Source organism: Mus musculus, chromosome 13, assembly GCF_000001635.26.
Source record: "Mus musculus strain C57BL/6J chromosome 13, GRCm38.p6 C57BL/6J".
Lineage (NCBI taxonomy): Eukaryota > Metazoa > Chordata > Mammalia > Rodentia > Muridae > Mus > Mus musculus.
This window is the reverse complement of record NC_000079.6, coordinates 13,981,379-14,004,999: the sequence shown is the minus strand read 5'-3', so window position 1 is coordinate 14,004,999 and position 23,621 is coordinate 13,981,379. Positions and strand designations below refer to the sequence as shown.

General features: G+C 42.2%; 2 protein-coding genes across 16 annotated transcripts in view; one reads left to right on the top strand and one right to left on the bottom strand.

Moving 5' to 3' along the window:
- Tbce (tubulin-specific chaperone E) overlaps nt 1-7,053 on the top strand; it is a 41,704-nt gene extending 34,651 nt beyond the window's left edge. For 5 of the 10 annotated variants that reach the window (XR_003950480.1, XR_003950482.1, XM_006516773.4 and 2 more), the window contains 5 exons: nt 1,304-1,457; nt 3,822-3,890; nt 4,883-4,942; nt 6,546-6,637; nt 6,819-7,053. Coding sequence is in view for 4 of the 10 variants with exons in the window: in XM_006516773.4 (XP_006516836.1) it covers nt 1,304-1,457; nt 3,822-3,890; nt 4,883-4,942; nt 6,546-6,637; nt 6,819-6,911 (468 nt within the window). In the remaining 6 variants the exon portion in view is untranslated. Of the gene's footprint in view, nt 1-1,303; nt 1,471-3,821; nt 3,891-4,882; nt 4,943-6,545; nt 6,638-6,818 lie in introns of all 10 variants that reach the window. The other 5 variants (XR_003950481.1, XR_001780813.2, NR_130788.1 and 2 more) reach the window with 5 other exon arrangements.
- The window catches only part of B3galnt2 (UDP-GalNAc:betaGlcNAc beta 1,3-galactosaminyltransferase, polypeptide 2), a 44,630-nt gene continuing 26,905 nt past the window's right edge, over nt 5,897-23,621 (bottom strand). The window contains exons 6-13 of one of the 6 annotated variants that reach the window (NM_001362405.1): nt 17,537-17,647; nt 14,133-14,211; nt 13,448-13,631; nt 10,460-10,585; nt 9,725-9,884; nt 9,217-9,273; nt 7,948-8,107; nt 5,897-6,645 (exon numbers count right to left, since the gene is read on the bottom strand). In NM_001362405.1, coding sequence (NP_001349334.1) covers nt 7,967-8,107; nt 9,217-9,273; nt 9,725-9,884; nt 10,460-10,585; nt 13,448-13,631; nt 14,133-14,211; nt 17,537-17,647 — 858 coding nt within the window. In that variant the 3' untranslated portion in view covers nt 5,897-6,645; nt 7,948-7,966. Of the gene's footprint in view, nt 8,108-9,216; nt 9,274-9,724; nt 9,885-10,459; nt 10,586-13,447; nt 13,632-14,132; nt 14,212-17,536; nt 17,648-23,621 lie in introns of all 6 variants that reach the window. The other 5 variants (NM_001362404.1, NR_155555.1, NM_178640.3 and 2 more) reach the window with 5 other exon arrangements.

Here is a 23,621-nt window from a genome sequence, read left to right as displayed (position 1 = left end):
AGGTAAAAGAAAAATTTTTTAAGACTAGAAAACAAATTATAAGAAATGTAAAAGAAAGGGCTAGAGAGATGGTTCAGTGGTTAAGAGCACTGACTGCTTTTCCAGAGGTCCTGAGTTCAATTCCTGGCAACCACTTGGTGGCTCACAGCCATCTGTAATGGGATCCAATGCCCTCTTCTGGTGCCCTCTTCTGGTGTGTCTGAAAACAGCTACAGTGTACTCACATACATTAGATAGATAGATAGATAGATAGGAAGGTAGGTAGGTAGGTAAAAGCAGGTTACATTTGGATAGTATAAAGTGGCGAACAGGAGCATTTCGCTTGTCGATATTCTTTGCCAGCTCCTTGGAAGGTAGAGGTCGGCACCCAATCAGTCTTCTTTGCTGCCTGAGCGATGGTCATTTAAGGAGCAGTGGGGAAGTGTGAGGCACTTTATCCCATGTCCTTGGAAAGAAGGCAGAAAGATCCAAGGCCCAGAGCATGTCTTTTCTGTCCTTGTTTCCTCCAAAAGTGAGGCTTGGATATCTTAGGCACAACCTGAACTTTCCTAGAGGAAGCCAGCTATTGTAGCTCACACCAAGAGAGGTGACCCTAGGCACCTAGTGCAGATATTATCGTGAAAATTTCAAAATGGGGGGTGGAAAGAGCATTTGTTGTTGCAGTGGATCCACATAGTGACCCATAGTGTTTCTAACTCCAGTTCCAAGAGATCGAATGCCCTCTTCTGGCTTCCTCAGATACTACAGGCATGTTAGCGAAAACGTAAATGCACCAAAATAATAAAATAACAATAAGTCTTGTTTGTGGGGAGAGAGGGGGTCATGCATACTAGTGGGCATATAAAGACCAGAAGACAACTTGGCAGGAGTTGTTCTCCTTCCATGCAGATCTGAGGAACTAAACAATGGTCTAGGCTTCAGGGCAAGTGTTTTAACTGCTGAGCCATCTTGCTGGCCCTGGTTATTAGTTTTTTAGAAGACTGTGCAAGCACATGGGGATGTAATGTTAGTAAGTCTTCAGTGTTATATAATGGCCATTTTCAATTTTGTTTTGAGACTAGAGTCCCTGATCAGGGCTGGCCTTGAATGCCTTACAGTTCTGCATCAGCTCTTTAAGGTCCTGGGTTTCTTTGGTCCTCAGTTCTAAAAGGGGAGGCGGGGGAGGGGGGAAGTAGGTAGAAAGTGTAATAACCACTCCTCCCCTTTTTGTTGTTTGTGCACGGGCACCGAAGGACTGGGTAAAATCAGAGTACCTCACTAGAAGATGCTGTAAAAGACATATTTCTATTTCACATCAATGCAGATTCTTCCAGAGGAAAGGCGTGGAGCTGAGCTAGATTATCGAAAAGCCTTTGGAAATGAATGGAGAAAGGCTGGTGGACACCCAGATCCAGACAAAAACAGGCCAAATGCAGCGTTTCTCTCAGCCCATCCTAGATACCAGCTTCTCTGCTGCAGTACGTCCAGGTAGCCTGTGCGGACTCCAGCTGGATGTCCACAGGGCTGACGTGGCAGTGCAGAAGACTCTGCTTTGTCTTCTGTTTTGGGGGCTCTTTGTTCCCCTGTTGAAAGGGCTCTGGGCACTTTCCTGGGGCTATATCAACTAGTTGAAAACATCAATATGAACTGACCAGTACCCCCAGAGCTCCTTGCAACTAAACCACCAATCAAAGAAAACACATGATGGAACTTTTGGCTCTAGCTATATATGTAGCAGAGGATGGCCTAGTCGGTCATCAATGGGAGGAGAGACGCCTGGTCCTGTGAAGGTTCTATGCTCCAGTATAGGGGAATGCCAGGGCCAGGAAGCAGGAGTGGGTGGGTTGGGGAGCAAGGGGGAGGGGGGAGGGAATAGGGGGTTTTCAGAGGGGAAACTAGGAAAGGAGATAACATTTGAAATATAAAGAAAATATCTAAAAATAAATAAATATATATGTGAAAAAAAAGGAGAAAACATACTAAATTGGCAGTGTCAACATGTGTTCCCTGGAGACCTACGCTTTGCAGGGAGGAGGGGGATTGGCTCTTTAAAAGTTGGCAGTACTCCAAGGTCATCACAAGCACTGGTATTTTCTAAAGCTCTCAGTGTTGCAAGCTCATAAATAAGCTATCATTCTTCCCAAGTCCCCATCCTAAGGTCATATGCTGTATTGTCTGGCATTCAGCATTTCACAAGGGTTAAATCAGCACTCTAATTGGGCCCCAGGCTTTAAAGCAAAGGATTGGCGTTATGTACCAATGTATTTTCTATTTTGTTGTGACATCATTTTTATCATTCCATGGTTCACATTTGAGCCATTTTTCTTTTCATATATTTCCTAATACCAGCAGCTCACTGCATTAATGTTTCAGCTGGAATATTATTTGAGGAAGACAAACTGCCTACGCGAATTGCTTTCAAATTACTCAATTAACTGGTTCAGTTTCCTGGCTGATCTAGGTAAATTCTGAGTTGCTTGAGGGTGAAGAGAAGGCTCTAAGCAGCCTGTAGGTATATGAAGTTTAGCTTCTTACTGCCAAGTGTGTGCAGAGAAACAAACAGCAGTTGGCCAAGTACAGTGGGGAAGGACAGTAGTTCCTCCTCTTCTGTACTTTCAGTTACCTTTAGTCTACCTCAGCCCATACATTGAATGGAGAATCCCAGAAACCAAAAATTCATTGTTTTAATTGCATAGCATTCTAAGCAGTGTGGTCCAGTTCTATCTCACGCAGCACAAGACTGCCTCTGTCCAGCATTCCATGCTTTGTGTGCTGTCTGCCCTGAGTTAGTCAGTGAGTCAACAGGAAGACCACCAAGGTGTCACAGCGCTTGTGTCAAGGACTTTACTTGAAAATAAATACCCCATCGCAGATGAAGACAGTGCCATGATCTGTTTGGTTTGGTTTTTCGAGATAGGGTTTCTCTGTATCCCTGACCTCCAACTCCAAGATCCACTTGCCTCTGCCTCCTGAGTACTGGGGTTAAAGGCATACGCCACCACCACTACCTGGCCAGTGCCATTCATGATTCTTAAACTCCAAAAAGCAGCTGTGAAATAGACTTACTGCAGCTTCAAAGTACAGAAAGCTGTTCTGAAAGAGCAGGTTCACATAATTTCCATCACAGCACTTTGGGGTGGTGGTTCTCCTATACTGTCTAATTAATGATCACAGGTACTTGTTAAAGACATAGCTAATGCTATTCAGGTTCATATATCCACTGCCCTAGGATGGGTCCCCACAGAGAAGGGAAGCTTTTGCCTGTGTTGCAGATAAAGGAAGTAGTCTGGAGCTGGACTAAATAGTTGACTTAACGTCTGGTTAAAGCTTGATTGGGTCCTGTGACTTCTGTCCAGATTATACATGGTTTTTCTCAGGACCCTGAAGGAAAGGTCATTTTCAAAACTGAATACAAGTACTAGTTGGAAGGTTTTGAAAGCATTGGAGCCAGGCAGTGGTGGTACATGCCTGTAATCCCAGCACTTCGGAGGCAGAGGCAGGTAGATTTCTGAGTTCGAGGCCAGTCTGGTCTACAGAGTGAGTTTGAGGCCAGCTTGGACTGCACAGAGAAACCGTGTCTCGAAAAACCAAAAAAAAAAGCAAGCAAGCATTGGGATATATTGGTCAGGCTACTGTTAGAACAAACACATACAGCCACAAATAAGATAATATTCCTTGGGAGGGACTATTTATCTTTCTTAACCACTCAGCAAGCAGCTCTGTAGAAGGCTAATCCTAGGCTAATTGATCAGTGATGCTGGGTTGGTCCTGGGAAGAGGCTTTGTTCACACTAACATTTTTTCCTTATTGTGGCCTCTGGTTTTTTGTTTCTTCTTAAACAGAATATGGTGCACCTGAAGATGAGGAGCTCAAAACACAGCAGCCATTCATGCTAAAAAAACAGCTACTAAGTAAGAGTCCTTTCAGATTTGCACTGAAGTCCTGGGTAGGAGGCAGATGGTGATGGCTGGCTTGATAGAGAAAGTGTGCTTCTCTTAGGGTAGTGGTTCTCAACCTTCCTAATGCTGCAACCCTTTAATAATACAGTTTCTCATGTTGTGGTGACCCCAACTATAAAATTATTTTCATTGCTACTTCATAACTTTGCTACTGTTGTGAATTGTAATGTTAAATATCTGTGTTTTCCAATGGTCTTAGGCGACTCCTCTGAAAGGGTCATTTGACACACCCCCCCCCCCCCAAGATATTACAACCCAAGAGTTGAGAACCACTGTCAACTCCAACTCACCTGGTCTGTGTTGAGGATTCTGGGAGCTTCCATACTGCAGACTCACTGAATAGCCTAGGTGTAGGAGGGGGCAGAATAGTAAACAATGCAGTAATATGGAGCCCTGTACTGTGTCCTATATGTAGGGCCCTAGCTAAACCATCAGGAAGGAGTATGGAGGGAAAGAAAACGTGATAGAATCCTGGGTCAGCTGTCTGAGACAAGATCTTGTTATCTACCAGGCTGCTGTGTACATATCCTCCTCCTCTAGTCTCCCCAGTTCTGAGACCATCTAAGTAGTTTTCTGTTTTTTGAGACAAAGTCTTTTAGATGGCATGTGTTGTCAAGGCTGGCCTTAAATTTGTGACAGTCCTATCACAGCCTTCCAAGATGGGATTACAGGTGTGCACCACCACACCCAGCTTTATGGAAATATTCATAGAAAAATGTAATATCATTAAAGATCCACTTATGAGGATTGAATCAAGTTGTATCAAACTGCTGCATTATCTCTTGGCCTACACATTTTTATTTACTGTTGCTATTAATAAGACTGAGGCCTTCTGTATACAAAGTATGTGCTCTACTCAGAGGCAAAAGTCCCAATTCTATATGCATGTGTGCTGTAAATTCCTGCTATGGTGATTATTAATCTTTTCCCCCTTTTCCTTAAAGCCCTGAAGATAAAATGCTCAAATCAACCTGAACGGCAAATATTAGAAAAGCAGTTGCCAGGTAAGAGTACACCTGTCTCTGCTGTCAATGAGCCTGTTAAGCAGGACGCTGGGAAGCACCGGGAGAGCTAGCTGGAATGTGAGCTTTTAGTTCATGAAGACCTAGAACTTACGGTGTTTTCATTAGAGCTCAGTCTAAAACATAACAGAAAGTTCTAGTCTCCAGTATGCCATCAGTGTATCTGGAAAACAGTTTTACTGAAATTTGCGAGCTCCCTGTCTGTGGGTTTTGAGACAGAATGTCTTGAAAATATCTGGGGGTAATAGGCTTATGCCGACACCCGAGCCTATGGTCATGCGCTCAGCCGTAGGATGTTAGCAGAAGCGCTCCCCACGTTAATACTCTGGAGCTGCTTCTCTAGAGATGACTCCCTGACCGGGAGAGAAGTTAGTACTATTAAACAGCTTGTGGAGAAAGGAATTTTTTTCGGAATCCTTACAAAATATTTGTACTGCTGGAACTGAGTAATATTAGTAGATACATTGCCTCATTGATTTTAAATCTGTGTCCATCAGACAAAACAAGCTTGCACGTGGAAAGCTAGCTGCATTCAGAAGAGAGCTTTTCTGAGTAACCATCCAGTTTACAGCCAATTTCTCACAATTTCTCTTATTTTTTTTTTTAAACTAGAAATCTAATTTCTCTTACTGTGGTATGTAATATATAATGACAAATTAACAATGTGTATTAACTTTTTTCTTGTTGCTCTGAAAAAATACTCAGGTAGCGTAAGGAAGGTTTATGCTGTCCATGGCTTGAGGAGGTGAAGCACAGCAGGAACCACACTGCTGGAGTGTGGAGTAGTCATGTTCGGCCATACTAGGGAAGCAGAGCCATGCTGGCACTCAACCTGCTTTGCCCCCTCCCTTTCCCTCCTCATTCAGTATGGGCTCCAATCCATTCTCTCCAGACACAGTGAATTTGGTTAGGCACATTCAGGGTACTACAGCTGTTGAAGTGAGTCAAAAATAGGAAAAGGCTAGTTTATTCTAAAATAGAGAATATTTATTATCACAAGTTGCATAAAAACACAGCATTTATAAAAACAATTTATAGAAAAATAATTGACTACATTGTGATAATTGTGGGACACCACACTATTGCTGTACTTTCAGCTAAAGCTTCAGAGAAACTAATATTCTTAATCAAAATATCCATATATACCACAACCTGTCTTTGGAAAGAAATTCCTAGTGTGTTCTTGACGGACCAGCGCATTTGTTCTTCAGAGTTCCTTTCCCACACCTAGTGGTCATGTGTGCACATCCTGATGGTGACTGGATGCTCGTGCTGGGAGGGGCCCCGCAAGGCCCCCACTCCAGGGAACTTCAGCAACCCCTTAGGAAGTTATCACAAAGGCCTAGATTGTGTCCTCTTCGGTGAGATAATTATTTCTGGTTATTCCGATTGAGGAAGAAATAGTAAATGCTACTGAAATGGTATGGCACCTCACTGTCAAGACCTCTTGGGTCAAACACTGGCTCCATTTCCCACTTTGTTAAAAGATCACCTGGTAGAATGACTCAAGCCTTCCATCAATGGCTGCCTCTCCTGAGCTGTTTCTACATGTAGTTGTCACTTAAAAGTTTCTTTTCTTTGACAGACTCCATGACAGTTCAAAAGGTAAAGGGACTGTTGTCACGTCTTCTCAAAGTTCCTGTGTCAGAACTTCTGTTGTCCTACGAAAGTTCCAAGGTAAGTTGCTAAGCAAAAACACAAAGCTAAGCTTAGTCCTCTACAGTACTGTGAGCCATACATAACAGGCTCTAAATGGAGGCAGCCTTTGACTTCACACCTCACCTGCCCTTGGAGGGTGGCATGGATAGCATGCACCATCAGATCGGTCTTACTGCTCCCTACTTGATTTTAATTTTAGATGCCGGGCAGAGAAATTGAACTAGAAAATGACCTACAGCCATTACAGTTTTATTCTGTGGAAAATGGAGATTGCCTACTAGTGCGATGGTAACAGTCCAACCGTAAGAGTTTAACGACTGGAATGTATACACCAGAAACAAAACCTTTGCCCTCACAAATGATGTTATGTTTTGTTGGGAAAAGACCATTTGGTTGTATATTAATAGAATAATAAAGGCTTTGATTACTATTGATTTCTCTGCCCTTTCTGTTTTCACACCTTACTGCATTCACTATGTGAAGATGTAAACATGGAGTAGAAACAGTAGTCTAAATCTGAGCACAGTTAACATCTGCTGTGGGCTACTTAACTTTTAAAAAGTTCACTACAGTGATTTGGTTGGTCATTCTGAGAAATGTCCTTTAAGCTGAGGAACCACATCTTCAGACCTGTAACATACTTTCTCTATGCTATGCGTACACTGAGCCTGTCTCGCACGTCTCACCACCTCCTGTGCAAGCTTAGGTAAACATATCAGGCAAGGCAGAGTAGTGCCTTCCCCTACACCTCCCTGTGACACTGAACCCTGAGGTGTTTACTTTGACTCTACTCACAAAAACAGTTTAGCGAGCGTGTGTCTCAGTACCAAGCTAAGACATTCAGGATTTACTTAAACAGTAAAAGAAAACATGATATGTATGTAGATAAACATCTTTAAAAGTAAGATACCAAACTTTAGTTTACATTTCCTTTTCAAGGTCAGGTTGTATCAGAGATCCACAAACTGGTATTTCCAGCAACCCAGACTTTGGTATATGTGGCCCCTGTGCCACACAGCATCTTTGTAGTTTCTTTCTGGCCTAATTAAGTTTTGTAGAGCTTTTTTGTAACCCTGCTGGAGATTCAAATGGAGTTATTTTCTGAATTTGGCCATTTAACCAAAAATGGTAATGAGTTGCTAATTAGTATAAGTGATCAAAAGTTAGCAATATTTTTTGTAAAATAATTTGGTATAAATAATCTTTAAATTTATAAATAAAAACTTATGATACCGTATGAGTTGATTGATTACGATCTGTGCAAACACTAGTAATACCCTACTGCTTACAGCTCACGGTATACCAGCCACGGCTTTCCTTGCACTTACAGACCCTGGGGTTTGGGGATCATCGTACTTTTGCTTCACACTGACAAGGATCCCCACACAGCTCCTTCAGTTCCCAGAGTTTGCTCAGCTCTTCTGGTGAGTACTGAGGAGAAGACAGCATTCCTGTCTCACAGGTTTTCTCACACAGCCACAGGCTGTCCTGTTGAGAAACAAATACGAAATACAAGACAGAATCAGGAAGGAAGGAAGGAAGGAAGGAAGGAAGGAAGGAAGGAAGGAAGGAAGGAAGGAAGGAGAGATAGATAGATAGATAGATAGATAGATAGATAGATAGATAGATAGATAGATAGGAAGGACACCTAAATGTACTCTACCCAAATCTGAATAAGTATCAAATGCTGTGAGAGTGAAGCTGAGTTCCTCCCATCACTATGCTGTAAGAGCAGGCATGTCCAAGATGCCTGACGCAAGTCCCAAGTATTATACTGCTCAACGGAATAACAGAACATGTATATGAAGAAACACATTGAATCTCAGAACACAGATCCTGAGTAAAAATCTAAAAATCTTTTAAAACCATGCTTCTGATGAACACAGGCTGCTGATCCCTGTCTCTCAAAAGCACGCCTAGAATGAGGGACTCACCAGTGGCAGCAGAGTGGGCACTATGCCTTGTGTACATGGAAGAGAACAAAGCCCTCTGTCCAAGAGGCTCTTCAGCTCCAGAAGGCAATGTAAATTATTTAGAAATGACAGTGCCCCATAGGGCAAAACAAAATAAATATCCTATGTATGACGATTTAAGTGGGGTCACAGTAAGGATCTTCACATAACAACAAGCTCCACACACAGCCTATAGAAACTATAGGTCACAAGACTCTGATTTGCTGAGAAGGCGGAGTATGATGTAGCAGCAGGACTCGAGCTTATTCTGGTCCTGCTGAGTGAGTGTGGACGTGTGGCTCTGAATGGCAGACACTGCGTGCGTGTCCTGTTTTCTGTACCTTCTACAGCCAGAGAAGAAGGTTAAGAATCAAGAAATGAATACAACAAATGAGGCAAAAATCTTGTTCCTTCCAGCCCGTTTTCCTACCTTCCATTTTAGTCTTTGCACACACATCCTGCCTCCACACCACTAGGTCCTTAGAAATAAAATTCTAGGTAAAGTCTGCTGTCAGAAAAGTTGAGAGGTCACAATTTAAAAATCATAGCTGGGACACCAGAAGCCTTTTATCCCCGGTGCCAAGGGTTGGATGTTCACTTGCACACCTACAAGAGCCCAGAGGTCAGCATCCCAGACCTGCTTACCTGGTGTCTTTTAGGTCCTATGGCTGCCATCCAAATGCCCATGCTGACATCTTCACCCTACTCAGGAGCAAATGCCAACTTCTTAATGTTTTTGTAACAAAAAGTGATATGTAGAGTTAGCCAACCCAGATGTGTAACGATGAGCCAGAGATGGGAGACAGGAAGCACACAGCAATCAAGCCCTTTCCTCACATACCTTACATCAACACACTGGGCATACATACTTGGTCCCTGACTCTATAACCAAGCCAGGAGAAAGAAAGCACTTCTTTATGAACAGAAATGTTTACATTCCTCCACAGAATACATTTCCAAACAAAGATTAAAAACAGTGAAAGCAGGCTCAAAGAAAATATTAGAATAGTTATCATGGCTAGAGTCTGAGAAGTGTCAGGTAAATGTCCCTGATCTTTAGGGAGTAACTCCTACAGAGAAAGGACAGCCATGGTAAGCTGGCTCTGCTTCAGGGACATCTCAGGACACTGGACTGTATGAGTGACCTTGTTACCTGATAGGTCTTTAACCTTCTGGAGTTGCCTGCCAGCCAGTCAACGATATCCTTGGAGATCACATACCCTGACCCACATGCAAAGGCAGGGTAAGCCGGGCTCGGGTATTCCAGCTCCTGCCATTTTCCGGTTCTGTCCACTGCCCAATTCAACCTGAAACTGAGACGTTACAATGGTGGCTTCTCTGTAATGGCTGGCCATATCCTTCTACTAGCTGCCTTCCATCACTACCAAGGAGATGAAGCAGGAAAAAGATTCTTGCTGCCTAAGGAAAGGAATTATTTACCCAATGGTAGTTTATACAGATTAGATAAGCTCTCAGTTTCTGAATGGAAACTAAGAGAAGCCCACCCTGTGTTTCAGGACATACTTAACTGAAACCAAACCCACCAAATCATCAACCCGGCACTGGTCCTGAGCAGCAGAGGCAATGGCTGAGGAAATGTGTCAGACATGATTCTAACCGAAACCAAACCAAACTAAGCAAAGAGGATACAACAGTTGCAGGAGACCGTGTGCTTCTAAAACAAAAGCCACATCTTTGACTCCTGGTTAATAAACCTGAGATTTTTCAATAAAATAAACAAAATTCCCTCAGATTACAGTGATAACATATTAACCCAGAAGAGTATAATCAATAATTTTCTTAACTTTATCTATGTAAAAGTAACTTCCATATTTCATTCTAAATTAATCACACTTAATCAGGTATTGGCGGTCCATGTTTCACTTACTTTCCCCACCAAAAATTAGGCCCATCTAGATTCTTCTGAGCAATTCTATTAAACACAGCTTCTAAGTCTATATAACAGTCGTCATCTGTCTTGAGCAGCAAATCGAAGCTGGTGGATTCCACAGTCCTGTTGACAGAAAAAGAAATATGCAAGTCCGTGCAGCTATGGAAGGGCACAACACTACACCTGTACAGCTGTGCACCTTCAGTGTCTTACCCTACACACAGAACACCATTACTGTGGCCATCGACTGCACTTGGTCCTCACTTCATCAACTGGAATCACAGAAGAATGAACAGAAAAGTCTGACTGAAGTAGAATATGCATTTTTTTTTGTTTGTTTGTTTGTTTGTTTGTTTCGTAACAGGGTTTCTCTGGCTGTCCTGGAACTCACTTTGTAGACCAGGCTGGCCTCGAACTCAGAAATCTGCCTGCCTCTGCCTCCCAAGTGCTGGGATTAAAGGCGTGCGCCACCACGGCCACCTTAGAATATGCATGCTAACAAGGGCTTCCCAGTCATTCTCCACATCAGCTACCAGGCCTACCTGTCACCTGTACCCTGCCCCACGTGTGCCTGGTTACAAAGCTCATCATGGGACAGGTATCAGACCTGAAACTCTCACTTAGAACACTGAATGTGATGTGTTATGAAACGGGCCAGGTGTGGTGGGAAGCAGATCCGAGAGCTCTGAATTCTAGGTTAGTCAAAATACTAAGTGAGACAGACGGTCGCAAAGCTTCTTTGTAAAAAAAAAAAAAACTGAATATATTATGGGTTAAAACATGATTTATAAGGTGCAAACATATTTGTCTTTGGAACCAATTTCCAGCATTTCAATTATTATAAACAACCAACCCTCTGTAAGAACTTCATTTCTCTAGTTTTCTTGATGACATCAAACAAGGCAAAACTAGGTTCCCTGACTGTCAGTCCCTGCACAACACATCTGTTTGTAAGTACATATTTGTAAGGGGATCAGCCAACTATATAGACCAAGCTGGCCTCAAACTTATAAAATCCACCTGCCTCTGCCTCTGTAGAAATGAGAATAAAAGTGCACACCACCAAACTTAGTCGTTTATTTTTAACAGTATAACAGAAACGTAGTATTTGCCAATCAGAAATACGCTTTTGTTTTCAAAGATGCTTAGATCACTGGTGGGTGACTCTGCTGAGTAAATAAGGTCAAATAATTAAACACTGATTTAAAACGTGGCTGGTGCCACTAGTGCCCTCCTACACTAGTCCTCTTTTGTGTCCCCAGGGTTTCCTACACAAAGCATGCTGAAAAACAGATGGTAAGTGGTAATGTGGGCTATGAGGAGGCAGATCTAAAAACAGCTCTGCTGAGGTTTGACAACAGTAAAGAGAAGGGAGGCAAAAAACAATGGGAGAGGTAGGTAAGGAGCAGGAGGAGGAAAACTGAAGGTTCCCTGGGAAAGATCTCTGTTAGAAATGCTAGTGCCCCCCCTCACCCCAATCTTAAGTCCTGACTTCCCATTCCTCAAACTCCTCACAGTGGCATCTACACTGGGAATTCTGAGTGCTGGGATTTTAGATGCACCACAACCACCTGCTCGGGATAGGCTCCTATTGCTGTCTAAATACAGTCCTGGTATTTCAGACTCAACTGCCTTCTACCAAAATAATAACTAGTCCCAGTTAGATAATGTTACCTTCAGCAAACTAACCGGACCATCTACAGAGTATGACTCCAAGAAAACATATCCCTTGTACACGTGCCCTTGTGAACTTCCCACCCAAGAAGGGAAGTGAAGAAAGAGATATGATAGTCTTTCCAATAAATAAGGTTTCCAAAGATAAGGAAAAAAATGTGAAATCCTAGTCACACATACTCCAGGGAGTTAGTACTTCAGCCATGTGAGAGAGAAAGCTGTTCCTCGGAAAGTCAGCACAGCCACAAGCAACTACCAACTATGATTGGTAAAATAACATTATTGTCACAGACATAGAATACAGCCAAGCTAGGAGAACTACTGGAGGCTCCAGGAAGTTAGGAGAGTTCATCTCACTGAGCAACTACTAGAGTTTGTAAAACAGACAAGGAGGGTTGTCTTTCAGAGCCTTGCCCTGTGAAAGCTAGCCTTCATGTTCTAGGAGCCTTCTGCCTCAGCTCCTGTGCAGCTGGACAAAACTCATGTGCCCACTCGCTGCATCTATCCAAATGCAAGGGATCCGGAAGCCCATGGAGTAGAGACTGGAAATGGAAGGTGGATATTTAATTGAGAAGAATTCAGACTAGTAACTTAGTGTGAACATAATTAGGGAATTGGGGTAGATAAGTAGGAATAAAACTAAAAAGGGACCATTTCCAGACTGGAAATGGAAGGTGGATATTTAATTGAGAAGAATTCAGACTAGTAACTTAGTGTGAACATAATTAGGGAATTGGGGTAGATAGGTAGGAATAAAACTAAAAAGGGACCATTTCCAGACTCAGTGAATTCATCCAGTGCTAGGCTGAGACACCTGAAGTATGTAGGAATGAATCCAAGGGAATTAATTTTGATTTGTTCGTTTTGATCCCTTAATACCATTCACACTGTGGATCTGTTTATCTAAATAAGAAAGACACAGCATGTTCAAAGATGTCTTCCAAAGGAGCCAGGTGCTGGAGAGTTGGCTCAGCAGTTAGAACTATCCTGGTACTCAAGTAGGGCAGCTTACAACTGTATGTAACCCTAGTTCCAGAGGATCTAATGCCTTCTTTTGGCGGCCCAAGGCACTCATGCTTACATAACAGACATTTACATTTGAATAATTAAAACATAGAAATAAAAACATAAAGTTTTTATTTTATGAAGTAGAATCTATATCTTATAAAATATTTTTTAAAACCTTAAAATTAATTTTTTTAAAGATCCAGGATGTAACAGACTGCATTTCAGGTGATAAGTCTTTTAAATTTTGAAATCTCAGTGGCTTGATGATGTTTCATAAACCTACCCCACATATGTACAACCTACCATCTATAGAAGTTCAGTAATTTTGCAGGAACATTCCGGTAAGTATCCACAACATCCACGAAGACAATGTCGTCATGGACACTGCTTTCCTCCTGCAGTAAGGCATCTTCCACCTGCAGATCCTGTATGTGATCTGCAAGTCTCTGGGGCCGAGAATAAAGGCTTCTTAATAGTGCATCACCTTCTGAAAAGGAAAAACTGACTATTGAAGAGAAATACTACTGCACACTCAGAACCCAGAACTTGAAAATGTTACCAGAATTCCTTCCCCAAGAAAGCCACTGGAGCACACATCCGTTAGGATCTACAGGTAGAGCTACAGCTCAGGGAAGCCTACTTGGGATGTGATATCACATGTGATCTTACATGGGTATTTCTCTGCAACACAGTTTCTTATGTTGGTAAATAGCAAAACTAGAACAAACAGAAAGAGTCCAACTATGCTTTACTTGCATAAAAGAATGCATTGATTTGAAAAGTAAGCTTTTTTTGGCTTTGTTTTGGAGACAGGGTGCTGCCACACAGCTCAGAATGGCTTTGAAGTCATAATCTTCCTACAGTCTCTTAACTATCAGCATTTCAGGTTTATGTTGTTGTACCTAGCACAATAAGGAACTTTTAACATGACAAGATGACCTTTCACAGTTAAATTATAAAACAAGGTTAACTACATTGGCCAACTTACCCTGAACAGTGTAGATAAAGCCACCCGCAACTCCCTCCACACCTTCCATGAATTCATGAGGCAGTGCCCCTTCCCCAGCCTGAAAGGAATGAAAACGGAAGTGTTCAGGCATTTCCTGACTAACAGAGAATGTGTTACAAAGGCAGAGCTGAACCAGCAGATGCCCCAAGGTGCCTGCCCTACAGCAGATACTGATGCCATGCATTTTCTTTAAAATTTTTTTTCCTTTATGTACATAGCTATTTTGTATGCACATATGGTCACCACCTGCATGCAGTGCAGTGCCACAGGAGGTCAGAAGAGGGTCAACTACTATTAACTACTATTTCAGCACCAAGTTTGCCTGCCTGCCGCCAGGCTCCATACCATGATGGTCCTGAAGTCAAACCACCTGGAACTGCAAGCCCCAAATTAACCACTTTTATTTATAAGATGCCTTGGTCTTGTCTTATCACACAATAGAGAGATAGTGAAGATGAGCAGCCTGTGCTCTGAACCACCAAGTCACCCTTCCAGCTCTTCTGCCGCGGAGGTAAAGCATCAGGATGACTCTAGCCCAGTGCTTAGAATTCCAACTTAAATAAATGTTCTTAAATTCACAAAAACAAGAGTACAAAACCAATTTAATTTAAATCTAATCCTATCACTTTAAAAACATTTAAAAAACCCACCTCCCTCCCGCCCCCCATGAAAATTCTCATGAATTTGCTAAGATCTTAGTGTGCTTGAGAATTCTGGGGCCATGCAGAGAAAAGCTTCTTTAAATCATCATCTGTCCCCAACACTAACTCCCTACTGCTGCTCAAGACTAGGACTTAACTGTGCCACCAGTCCTGCTCTTAGAGGCGCCTGCCTCAGTTACCTCCTCACAAGTTACCCCACCTATCGACTCCTGCCTTCTCTAGCTCGTGCTTCAATATGGCTGCCTTCCAGAGCTCTCCTCCAGCCGATGGGGCTGAGGCTAACTGTCCAAAGCAGTCATCAGCATGCTCACAGCATTTCCTACACAGACTCCTTCTGTCAGAGGGGACACACCATGTTAAGGCCACCAGAGAGCAATTTTATGTACAGTTTGTGGTGGAATGTTGTGAATTTCAACTCTAGTTCCATAATTGTGGTATGCTTTCTTTTTTAAACTGCCAGTACTTTCTACTTGGTTTTGGCTTGTTTAGAACTTAACAATACTCTAGTACTCATTGTGCTCTGGTTTGATTTATGTTGTTGGGATAAGCACTCTAACTAAGAGCACCTTTCATGAGAAAACTGTTTACAGGTCCAGGTCACACCCATCGTTCAAAGTCATGGCAGGAACTGAGGCTTGTACTTAGAGGCAAGCCTTGCTAACTACTGCATGCAGCGTTCTCTCTAACCCGGAAACCCAGTCACAGCTAAGGGAACACAGCAGACACTAGGGAGGAGTGCTGCTAGACAGCTCACTCACAGCCATGCTTAGCTGGCTTCTTTATACAGCCCAGGGCCACTTGTGCAGAAAACAGAGCCACCCACAGTGCAGTGGCCTACTTTATCAATTAACAATCAAGACAGTCCCAACAGACATACCCACAGGCCACAGACTTTCTCAGGTGACTCTAGGCTGTACCAAACTGACAGTTAAACAGCTAACTAGGATTCTTGTTTATTAATTTTTCTCAAAGGTCACAGCCTAACTTTAAATATTCCTGATATCATCACTTACTGGCAGGGAACAGACTTGGTGAAATATCTCCTGCTCAGGGGTTTCCAAGTCCCCTTTCCATCTTCAGTAGGCTGAATTTTTAAGCTGTCTCTGACCCTCCACAACTATCTCTCCTCCATAGCAGGTCATTAGTCTTTATATTTGAACTTAGTCTTCGACTCAGAAGGAAACTTATTTCCTAAGTATAACAAACTCCAACATTAAGGATCCTTTTTTGGTGTACCCTAGATATTTTTTAAATTTTACAAATAGAAGGTGGCATGGTAACTTAAAGGCACCTATCCTAAAAATAATAAAAGAAAAAGTTATGATTCCATTCTATAATACTCCTCTATCTTAAATAAATAATGGGTAAAATACTGTTCATGATCTACAAGGCTAAGACTATAATTATGTGACTTTGTGGGTCCATGTGTTTAACAAATAGTTGCTTTTGTTGTAAACATTTTAAAATTACGTTTATTTATGTATATGTATGTACATGGGCGTTCTCACTGAGTTTAGGTCATCAGGCTCAGCATCATACGCCTTTACCTTCTAAGGCATCTTGGGTTTTTTTCTCTTCTCTTTTTTTTTTTAGACAGAGTTTCTCTGTATAGCCCTGGCTGTCCTGGAACTCACTTTGTAGACCAGGCTGGCCTCGAACTCAGAAATCCACCCGCCTGTGCCTCCCGAGTGCTGAGATTAAGTGCTGGGACTAAAGGCTTGTGCCACCACGCCTGGCCTAAGGCATCTTGTAAGCCCCTGACTTATTTCCTCCCTGAACCATGGGCCTGTGATGGAATAACTGTGCCTGCCTTTCAGTGGGTGTGCAAAAGAAATGCTTTCTGAATAAATAATAAATGACATGACACTCAAATCATGACCAGGAATGATTTCATGTTAGGGGCACTAATATTCAAGACATTATTAAACTTCTGCACTTAAATGCCAGTGTCTTCCTGCTCGTTATACTAACTACCAACGAGGATGGCAACGTTGTCTGAACCAGCAACACAGCCTGCCTCTTGCTTACTAAGTCTGTCTACGCCATCACCATGCTACATTTGAAAAATGTACCTGAGAAAAATCTGGCTAAATGGCAAATATGATTCAGAAACTCTAGGAGTTGTTCAAAATTAAACAAAAGCAAGCATTCTCTTTCACTCTCTTTAAAAAGACAGCATCACAGCCCTGAACTCTGGGCTAAAGTAATCTTTCAGCTTTAGCTTGATAAGGAACTGGGAACACAGGCATAGGACATTGTGCTCAGCTTAATATTTTGGTAAATAGTATTTTAACATTTTGCTATCAAGGTAAAACAGCCAACTATGGAAGAAATGTTTCTTTTCTTCCTTTCTTACTCTGTACCTAGCTGGTCTCAAATTCAGGGTAATTCTGCTGCTTCAGCCTCCTTGAGTGCTGAGAACACAGGTCTAAACTACTATACTAAACCATTAACAAATATTTCTAAAAAATGCTCACTAAAATGTTGAGGAATAAGATATCATACCTTAAAATGTATCAACCTTAAGTCAAAATTCCATTATTAATACTGGAGTTACAGGAACACACAACTCAAGCCGTGTACCTTCACTGCAAGGACTCAGGAACACTTACTGGTGTGTATACTTGAAAGCCCTGCCTGAAACTGCCTGGGAGAAGAGGAAATTCTAATCCATATAGAGCAGTTAATGTTTCTAACCAAGGCAAACAAAGCGCAACTTACTGCAAGGACTCTGAGAACACCCCCTCCATCATTCACTGTCACTCTGTGCAGGTTTCTGGACACGAGGCCATGGAGATCTTGGCTTTCCCACACGATTGTACCTTCAAAGCTCTTTTGGGGGAAAATGATAGTGAATCAATTATATATTCCTGTCACTTTGGTTTTAAGAAAGTATCTACATGAAACTTTAAAAAAAAAAAGTCATCTCTCCTGTCCCAAAACACATCAGTTAAAATTTTAAGCCACAACTTGAACCCTGTATTGTTAGCACGACAGTATATCTAAAACTCCATCACAACAGGGCTATGGTGTTTACAGACACTGCCTGGCTGTTCTACTGTGTCAATTTCCAAATGCTGCTACAACTGTTAATGCTATTCTTTCTAATGTGGGTGTAACATGCTACTTGATTTACAGCTGTTGTCTGCTGACAGACACTTGATAGAAATCAAATGGCTACTGTAACATAGGGATGTTTTGTTATAAATGTCTCTTTTGCCCAATACTTTATTTAAGATAAATTCTCAGAGGTGAAATTACTGGGCAAAGGTATGTTTATGTGTTTATTTTGGAACACACTGAAATTGCCCTTGAATAGTTATTTTTATTACTTTAAGGTCATTAGCAAAAGACGAGAATGCCAATTTCATTGGACTCTCTCTTCTATAAAACTTAGGAAAAAGTAAAAGGTGCTAGCTAATGTGATAGATCTTTATATGTGACTAACACTTGCCATGCCATGGTTCATTATACACTGAATATCAGAAATGGAAGCAGTATAGCTATTATCTTTAAATACTACCAACGTTGGCCATAGAATCACTAGTGAAAAAAATTCCATTTTGGAAGAAATTGAGGTAGATATTATTCAGAAGGAATTTTAGATTACCACAAAATCAGACAAATCTTGAAGTAGTTAAGGTCAGAAAAGTGGGAATCAACAACACAACACCTTCAGAATCATAAGCATTTCACAGGCTGTAAAACCAGGCTGAAGAAAGTAAGGTCTAAGGTAGGTAGATGGTTCTCTGACCACCCCATCCTTTGCTTAGAAGTGGGGAAGACTGGAGGTTGTCAGCAGGGTGGCCAAGGCTGGTAGGAGAGAACAACTAGCTGTTGTGGTAAGAGCAAACAACAAAGGTTCCCGAGGAACTATCTAGAGGTTGAACTATAATTCCTCTTCTACGTAAGAAATCACGTTCCAAGTCTTAAGAGTAACGTTTAAGTAGTGAGCTTGATAACCTCCAACAATCTGCACTGGCAACCTCACAAAATCTAAGTGGCAATGTAACAAGATGAAGAAGAAAGAGATTCTGTTATAAAGTGCCTGCTCACATCTCTCCTGGATGAAATATCACTTCAAAATTCTCAATTTTCTATTGCTATGATCAAATTCAATGCCCAAATCAAGTACTATTCCAAATCATGTTTTTTTTCATGCACCCATCTCCTGTACTTTCTTTTCTAACATCAGTAAAATGTGGAAGATGTGAGGACACCTTGGACAAGTAAGAATGGACGGGACTTAGGTCTAAGATCTGAAGACAAATCCCATGATTCTGGTTTAGGTGGTGTAAGCCTGAAAGCACAGGCAATGAAAAAGGTTGGGAAGAAGGCAACACCTCCTGAATGCCCAGGATCAGCTAGCACATCTGGAACTCCCTAAGGACATCTGGGCAGGAATGAATGAAATGGCCTGAACTTGCTAAGTAAAGCAAAACAGGTGGCCAAGGGTCAAATCAGTTGATGTGGAGCCACACCGAAGGACAGATACCTGTAAAAATGTCACCTTAGGCCTACAGAGAAGGTACGGAAACACAGTACATCATTCTCTGTCCCCAGTTCAAGTGACACTTGGCATCTGACTTGCTCTTTCCCAGTAGCTTCCTGGCACCCAACTCCATTTAGTGTATAACTAACTGGGCCAGATCATCTCCATAGACGTCTACTGGTGCAAAAGACCTGGATGACCTCTGAAGCCGTATGAGGTGGGGCTGCAGCACTCTTCCCATCCCCACCCAAATCACAGCTAACTGCTACATCCCACACACACCCTTCGATTTTCTATTATAGGTTTCATACAACCAGGAAACTTCTAATCCAAAACAATTACTGGCAACTCTGTTTGAAGACCATGAAAATCATGGTTATAGGCTAGGAAAATGAATTACAAATTATCTCACAAAATAGTAAAAGTTACTATTAAGCCCCTCCACACGATAATTATTTTATCTATTACTTCTAATCCATAACATAGGAACTAGCTAAAGCATGTGAACAATATCAACTGCCTGTGAACCAGAGAAATGACTCGAGACTCACTTTTCAAAACAAAGCAAGCATAAGTGTCCATCCAACTCACAGTAGTGTGCCTAGTGACTCAGCTGCATGACAAGTATGCTTTCTACTAAAACAGCTTTAGATTCCAAGTGCTTATTAAGAAAAATATACAATTAGAGAAAGTACTACTTTAAACACAAAGTAGTTTTCACTTAACGTGGCTCTGTTGGAGGTTTACTGCTCAGTGGGCAGACCCCAGGATGAACACTGTACAAAAGAACACAATGTGACAGGCTGTGCTGACGAACACAACGTGACAGGCTGTGCTGATGTCACTCCAGCGATCTACTGTGTAAGGATGGCTTGACAGTAATGACGTGAGATCGGCTACTTCTCCTCACAGAAGCATTGCACAAAGGGTTACCCTCACTTCTCTGGTAAGACACAATCACCACCTCCACTAGGTTCCATTAGATTTGATGTAGGGAAAAACAAAAAATAAAACAAACCATGTATACAAGACAGATTTCAACAAAGAAAGAGCTGCACATGGTATGAACTTAATGTCTAGAGTTCTAGAGGTTGATTGTTCTTTTATAAAGCGAATATGCATCTATTATAGCCTTTTAGAAAATACATGAAAATCATCCCACATTAATAAGTAATTCTAATTTCTCAGTATTTTCAAAAGTAATAAAATACCTAGTATCTTTACCTTGAAGATTAAAAGGAAGTAAGGCTTTTAGGGATGCCAGTTTTAAAAGTTCCTTCCAGACCAGGCACTCAAGCCTGCAGAGGCAGGCAGAACGTGAGACGGGAGCCAGCCTACCTCAGTCTACACTGTAGGTTCCTGGGTAGCTAGTGCTAAACAGTGAGACCCTGTCTCAAAACAACAACAAAAACAATCAAACAACTTCCAAGTATGGACAGTTGACGTGGCTTCTGTAGGAGGGAGAATCAGTGATCTCCTTAAAGGTGAGGCCACTGGCAGGTCGAGGGCCAGTGAACATGTTCTGGATATAGACTACACAAACTGGATCCTCTGATTTATTCAGAAAAATTTAAAAGGGGGACTAGAATTTGGGTGCTAAGAAGGTAATGGTGGATCCTGAATGAATTTGAGTGAATGAATCAAAATATTTTCAAAGAATTTATAAAATTATTTTAGTTGTAAAATGTAAGGTAGACAGAACAGTACTCATTTGCTCTTGCTGGTATAGGCAGGTCTTCTGTTACTTTTTTAAAAAATTAACTAATCAAAAAATTAATTATTATTTGACAAAAACAACAAACAAATCAACAAAGATCCTCCAACTATTGGCACCCCTGGCCCCTATCTAAATTTTTACTTTTAAAAACTACAAACCTACAAAAAGGTTAGAGTCAGCATGTGTGAGTGGCTCGCATGTCCACAGCTATGTCCTGCCCACCCTCCAGGTCCTAAACAGAGAAATGCAGACGCACAATGATGCGGCACTTCTCAAGAGCACCAGCGCTTTGAAAGAAAGTAATGCATTTTACACACAAGGAAATGTTTCTATGGGTGACTGAGAGGAGGGGACAGACTATAAGCCTGCTTTCCTCCTTCTGGCCCGACCCCTAGCCACTCCTCCCTCAAGAGCTTCTCAACCCCAATCCTCGTCATTGTGGAACCCACAGCCCAGTGTCACAAGCCAGCCTCAGACACTGTGAGGTGTCCTGTCTAGCAAGTGGACGACTGGCTCACAGGGGACTCTGCTCTGCATCTAGACAATGATGGTTGCAGCACATTTCAAGTGGTCTGCATGTATAAAACCACAAGTCAGTCCCCACAAAGCCCCCTGGACTACCTAGTGCAGTAACTCTACCTCACAGGAGACAGCCTGAGAGGGCAGGGACCTTCCACAAGATCCCTTTGATACAGAATTAACATATTGTTTTAATTGGGGCTACTATTGCTGTGATGAAACACCATGACCAAAGCAAGTTGTGGAGGGAAGAGTTTATTTGGCTTACACTTCCACAGCACTGTTCTTCATCAAATGTAGTCAGGCCAGGAACTCAAACAGAGCAGGAACATGAAGGCAGTCGCTGATGCAGAGGCCATGGAGGGGTGCTCTTATTAGCTTGCTCCTCATGGCTTGCTCGGCCTGCTTTTTTAGTGAACAGAAGGCCACTAGCCCAGCGATGGTATCCACAATGGGCTGAGCTCTCCCCCTTCAAGTACTAAGGAAGTACCCCACAGACTTGCCAATAGTCCCTATAGAAGCATTTTTTCAATTGAGGCTCCCTCTTCTCTGACGATTCTAGCTTATGTCAAACTGACATAAAACTAACCAGGACACACAATGTTGTTTCAAATACTTGTGATGCCAAAGGTAAATAACACACTATAAAAACGTGTGACTCTGCTCTTGCCCTAATAGGAATACCACCATGAAACTGGTGGTTACTAGGGGAAGTGTTGATGGTCTAGCTTTCACATCTTTTTTTTTGCGGGGGGCGGGGGGGGGGGGGTTTCGAGACAGGGTTTCTCTGTATAGCCCTGGCTGTCCTGGAACTCACTTTGTAGACCAGGCTGGCCTCGAACTCAGAAATCCGCTTGCCTCTGCCTCCTAAGTGCTGGGATTAAAGCCGTGTGCCACCACGCCCGGCCTCTTTATTTATTTATTTATTTATTTATTTACTTGTTCTGACACCAGCCAGGTGTGGTGGTGCAAGCCTTTAATCCCAACACTTGGGAGGCAGAGGCAAACAAACAAACAAACAAACAAAAACTCCAAACCAAACCAAAACAACAACAACAAAAGCAAGGCACAACCCGAAGGACTGATGGATTTGTACGACTTACCCCTTTAGAGTTTACCAGAGGCTTAAAGGACTGAGTGTCTGGGACTGCCCTGAGATAATAAGACAATAAGACAATATCTTTCTTTCTCTTTCTTTCTTTTCTTTCTTTTATTTTCTCTCTCTCTCTCTCTCTCTCTCTCTCTCTCTCTCTCTCTCTCTCTCTCTCTCTCTCTCTCTCTCTCTTCCTTCATCCTGGGGTCAATCTAAAACACAGACTGTAAGCTTAATAAACCTCTAGCTCCTCTCTTGTTCTTACTTCCCTCTTGCTCTCTTGCTTCTTTCTCTCTTGCCCTCTTGGGCGCTTCTCTTTCCCATTTCCTTCCTCTGCTCTCCAGGTGCTCATGGCCAGCCTCTACTTCTCTACTCTCTCTGCCTCTACTAAAAGAGAAGAAGAAGAAGAAGAAGAAGGAGGAGGAGGAGGAGGAGGAGGAGGAGGAGGAGGAGGAGGAGGAAGAGGAGGAGGAGGAGGAGAAGAAACCTCTAGCTCATGCAAGGGGGATGTAGGAAGGATACCCCCTCTACCCCAACCAAATAGTATAACAAACAATAAAAACGGGAATCAGTTACAACTCTATGTGATCACATGGCTTTGGTTTTGTTTCTTTGTTTGTTTCTGCTTTTCTTTTTCTGTTTGTTTGTTTGGTTGGTTGGTTGGTTGGTTTGCCTGTCTGTCTGTGAATCCACGCACATAGTTTTCCCCACATATTATATTGCCAAATTGGATTTACATGCCTGTCAATCTGGAGGATAACAAGTGGGGGGGGGGGAGGCAGGGGGATGACACGGAAACGCATTCAGAGGGTGGATATTTCTTTCCTGTGTGACCTTGGCTCAGAATTGAATCCAAACATAAGAACACATTAAGAAGAAAATAAAACAAAAGAAATGGTTACCTTGGAGGCCTGCCTGCCTGGTGTTGCTCCTGAGTCTCTAGCTTTCACATCTTAATTCAGCTTTCAGACAGCATAACAATCAA